Source organism: Arachis duranensis, chromosome 4 (genome assembly GCF_000817695.3).
Source record: "Arachis duranensis cultivar V14167 chromosome 4, aradu.V14167.gnm2.J7QH, whole genome shotgun sequence".
NCBI lineage: Eukaryota > Viridiplantae > Streptophyta > Magnoliopsida > Fabales > Fabaceae > Arachis > Arachis duranensis.
Genome location: NC_029775.3, coordinates 36,499,005 through 36,502,691, shown reverse-complemented (window position 1 = coordinate 36,502,691; position 3,687 = coordinate 36,499,005). Strand labels below are relative to the sequence as shown.

Sequence of the window (3,687 nt, the reverse complement as noted above, 5' to 3'; positions counted from 1 at the left end):
TAGTAAAGGTTGGAGAGTTTATCTTCCCTGCAGACTTTGTAATCCTTGATACTGATGAGGAAGGCAACAATTCAATCATCTTGGGCAGACCATTTCTAGCAACTGCAAGAGCCATTATTGATGTGGAAAAAGGAGAAATGATTTTCAGAGTACACAATGAGCAGATGATCATCAATGTTTTTAAGTCAATGCAACACCCTCCAGAACAGGAAGATCAATTGAGGGTGGATATGATAGAGAGCCTGCTGGAAGAAATATTAGACATTGATCAGCATGAGCAAGAAAAAGACAATCAAGAAACAATAGAGGAATATGTGGCTGAGGCTTTCATAAACAAAGAAGTGGAACTAAGCAAGAAAGAAGAGGTGCAAAAGCAAGAACTGAAGCCATTACCTTCTCATCTCAAATATGCATTTCTTGGGACTTCAGAAAGCCTCCCGGTGATCATCAATTCGTCCTTGACAAAGAAAGAAGAAGGAGATCTTCTTGATGTTCTCAGAGTTCACAAGGATGCCTTAGGATGGACCATTGATGACTTGAAAGGCATCAGCCCTACAATATGCATGCATAAGATTCTTTTGGAAGACAATTCCAAAGCAGTAATTCAACCTCAGAGAAGACTAAACCCTGCAATGAAGGAAGTTGTCCAGAAGGAAGTGATGAAGTTATGGAATGCAGGAATCATATATCCTATTTCCGATAGCTCATGGATAAGCCCAGTCCAAGTGGTACTAAAGAAAGGAGGAATGACAGTCATTATTAATGAGAAGAATGAACTCATTCCCACCAGAACGGTGACAGGGTGGAGGATGTGCATTGACTATAGAAGGTTGAATGATGCCACACGCAAAGACCACTTCCCACTTCCTTTCATTGATCAAATGCTTGAAAGGTTGGCTGGCCATGCATACTATTGCTTCCTTGATGGCTATTCTGGGTATAATCAGATAGTGGTGGATCCAAAAGACCAAGAGAAGACTTCATTCACATGCCCAGTTGGAGTTTTTGCCTATAGAAGAATGCCATTCGGATTATGCAATGCCCCAGCCACTTTTCAAATGTGTATGCTTTCCATTTTCTCAGATATGGTTGAAAAATTTTTAGAGGTTTTCATGGATGACTTCTCTATTTTTGGTGATAATTTCAATACTTGCTTAAACCATCTAACTCTTGTCTTGAAACGGTGCCAAGAAACTAATTTGGTTTTGAACTGGGAGAAATGCCATTTCATGGTACCTGAGGGGATTGTTCTTGGTCATAAAGTTTCAAGAAGAGGAATAGAGGTTGACAAGGCAAAAGTGGAAATAATAGAAAAACTCCCTCCACCAACTAATGTGAAATCTGTTAGAAGTTTCTTGGGGCATGCAGGATTTTATAGAAGGTTTATCAAAGAGTTTTCTAAAATAGCCAAACCTTTGAGTAACCTTTTAATGATTGATCAACCGTTTGTTTTTGATAAAAATTGCCAGCATGCTTTCGAAACTTTAAAACATAAACTCACAACAGCACCAATTATCACACCCCCTGATTGGAACTTACCATTTGAACTCATGTGTGATGCAAGCGAAATTGCAATTGGTGTTGTACTTGGACAGAAGAAGGGAAACTTGCATCATGTCATATATTATGCAAGTAAGGTGTTGAATGAGGCTCAAAAAAATTACACCACAACAGAGAAGGAATTGTTAGCTGTAGTCTATGCATTTGATAAGTTTAGATCGTACTTGATAGGATCTAAAATTGTGGTTTATACTGATCATGCCACTCTCAAATATTTGATGTCAAAGCAGAATGCTAAACCAAGACTTATCAGGTGGATTCAACTCCTACAAGAATTTGACATTGAGGTAAGGGACAGGAAAGGCACTGAAAATCTAGTTGCTGATCATTTGTCAAGGCTGCCACCAGAAACAATTCAAAAGGGTTCATTACCTGTGAATGAAAGCTTCCCAGATGAACATCTCATGCAAATCCAACAAACACCATGGTTCGCTGATATGGCAAACTACAAAGTTGGGAGAAAGATACCGCAAGAATTCACTAAGCAACAAGTGAGGAAACTAATCAATGAAGCAAAGAAGTTCTTGTGGGATGAACCCTATCTGTTCAGAAGGTGCTCTGATGGAATAATCAAGAGATGCATTCCTGAAAGTGAAATAAAAGATATATTATGGCATTACCATGGCTCAGCTTATGGTGGACACTTTGGTCCAGAAAGAACAGCAGCAAAAATACTACAAAGTGGGTTCTATTGGCCAACCATCTTCAAAGATACCAGGGAGTTTGTCCACCAATGTAATGAATGCCAAAGAGCAGGAGGACTAACAAGGAGGAATGAGATGCCACAGAACTTCATTTTGGAAGTAGAATTATTTGATCTATGGGGCATTGATTTCATGGGACCCTTTCCCCCTTCTTATTCATTCAGATATATCTTGGTAGCAGTAGAGTATGTTTCAAAATGGGTGGAAGCCATAGCCACAACTACCTGTGATGCACAAATTGTCCTTCAATTCCTAAAGAAGCACATCTTTACTAGATATGGAGTACCCAAGAGTCTCATCAGTGATGGTGGTGGTCATTTTTGTAACAAACAAATGGAGAAACTTCTCCACAAATATGGAGTTATTCACAAGGTAGCCACACCATATCATCCCCAAACTAATGGTCAAGCAGAATTAGCAAACAGGGAACTAAAGAAGATCCTAGAGAAAACAGTTGGTAGCACAAGAAAGGATTGGGCTAGGAAGTTGGAAGATGCACTTTGGGCATACAGAACAGCTTTTAAAACTCCTATTGGGAAGTCCCCATTTCAACTGTTATATGGCAAATCTTGTCATCTCCCTGTAGAGCTTGAGCACAAAGCCTTTTGGGCCACTAAACTTCTAAATTTGGATTCTGAAGCAGCAGGAGAGAAAAGATTGTTGCAGCTGAATGAGCTAGATGAGTTTAGGCTAGAAGCCTATGAAAATACCAAGATATACAAGGAGAAAGCTAAGAGATGGCATGACAGGAAGATTTTGAAGAAAGAATTCAAACCTGGACAACAAGTACTCCTGTATAACTCACGGCTCAAGATATTCCCTGGCAAGCTTAAGTCTAAATGGACTGGTCCATACTTGGTGACTAAGGTTTTTCCTTATGGGAGTATTGAATTGCTAGATGAGGCAACAAAGAGTCAGTTTACAGCAAATGGTCATAGAGCAAAACTGTACCTAGGGGGGCAATGGAACAAAGAAAAAGAGGTCCAGAACCTAAATCACCCTTGAAGCAAAAATGAAGATGTCAAGCTAGTGACAATAAAAGAGCGCTTGTTGGGAGGCAACCCAACCTGAGGTAGTTTCTTTTCATAGCTTTTTCAATAAAAATGTTGAGTAATTGGTGTGGATTGCAAGGAGCTAAGTTTGGTGTTGCACACCAAAACAATTTGGGGGAGAATGAAAACTTCTAAGTTTGGTGTTCCACCAAAAATATCATTTAAAAACACATTCTCACCTCTTGCATGATTCTAGCTCCAAGCAATCAAACACATTATTCAACTGATTGAATTGTTTTCTAGCTTTTATCTCATTAACCTTTAGCAAGGATACATGGTTTCAATTATGGTTAACTTGTTACATCTGAGGTAGTGGCAAACAATTAAGTTTGGTGTCCCTACACCAAAATCAATCCAGGAACCACACTCAG

General features: G+C 39.3%; 1 protein-coding gene across 1 annotated transcript; it reads left to right on the top strand.

The window, feature by feature from the left end:
- Positions 1 to 188: 188 nt before the first annotated feature.
- On the top strand, positions 189 to 3,269 carry LOC127746631 (uncharacterized). The gene is made up of 4 exons (XM_052260518.1): positions 189 to 365; positions 948 to 1,254; positions 1,369 to 2,051; positions 2,349 to 3,269. Exons 1-4 carry the CDS (start codon positions 189 to 191, stop codon positions 3,267 to 3,269), a joined length of 2,088 nt encoding a protein of 695 aa, XP_052116478.1.
- Positions 3,270 to 3,687: the final 418 nt, after the last annotated feature.

Coding starts and splice junctions, on each gene's coding strand:
- LOC127746631 (XM_052260518.1), top strand. CDS start 189: ATGCAACACCCTCCAGAACAGGAAGATCAATTGAGGGTGGATATGATA. Junction 1,255..1,368: donor ACCTGAGGGGATTGTTCTTG/GTCATAAAGTTT, acceptor TGGGGCATGCAG/GATTTTATAGAAGGTTTATC. Junction 2,052..2,348: donor AAGAATTCACTAAGCAACAA/GTGAGGAAACTA, acceptor GAGATGCCACAG/AACTTCATTTTGGAAGTAGA.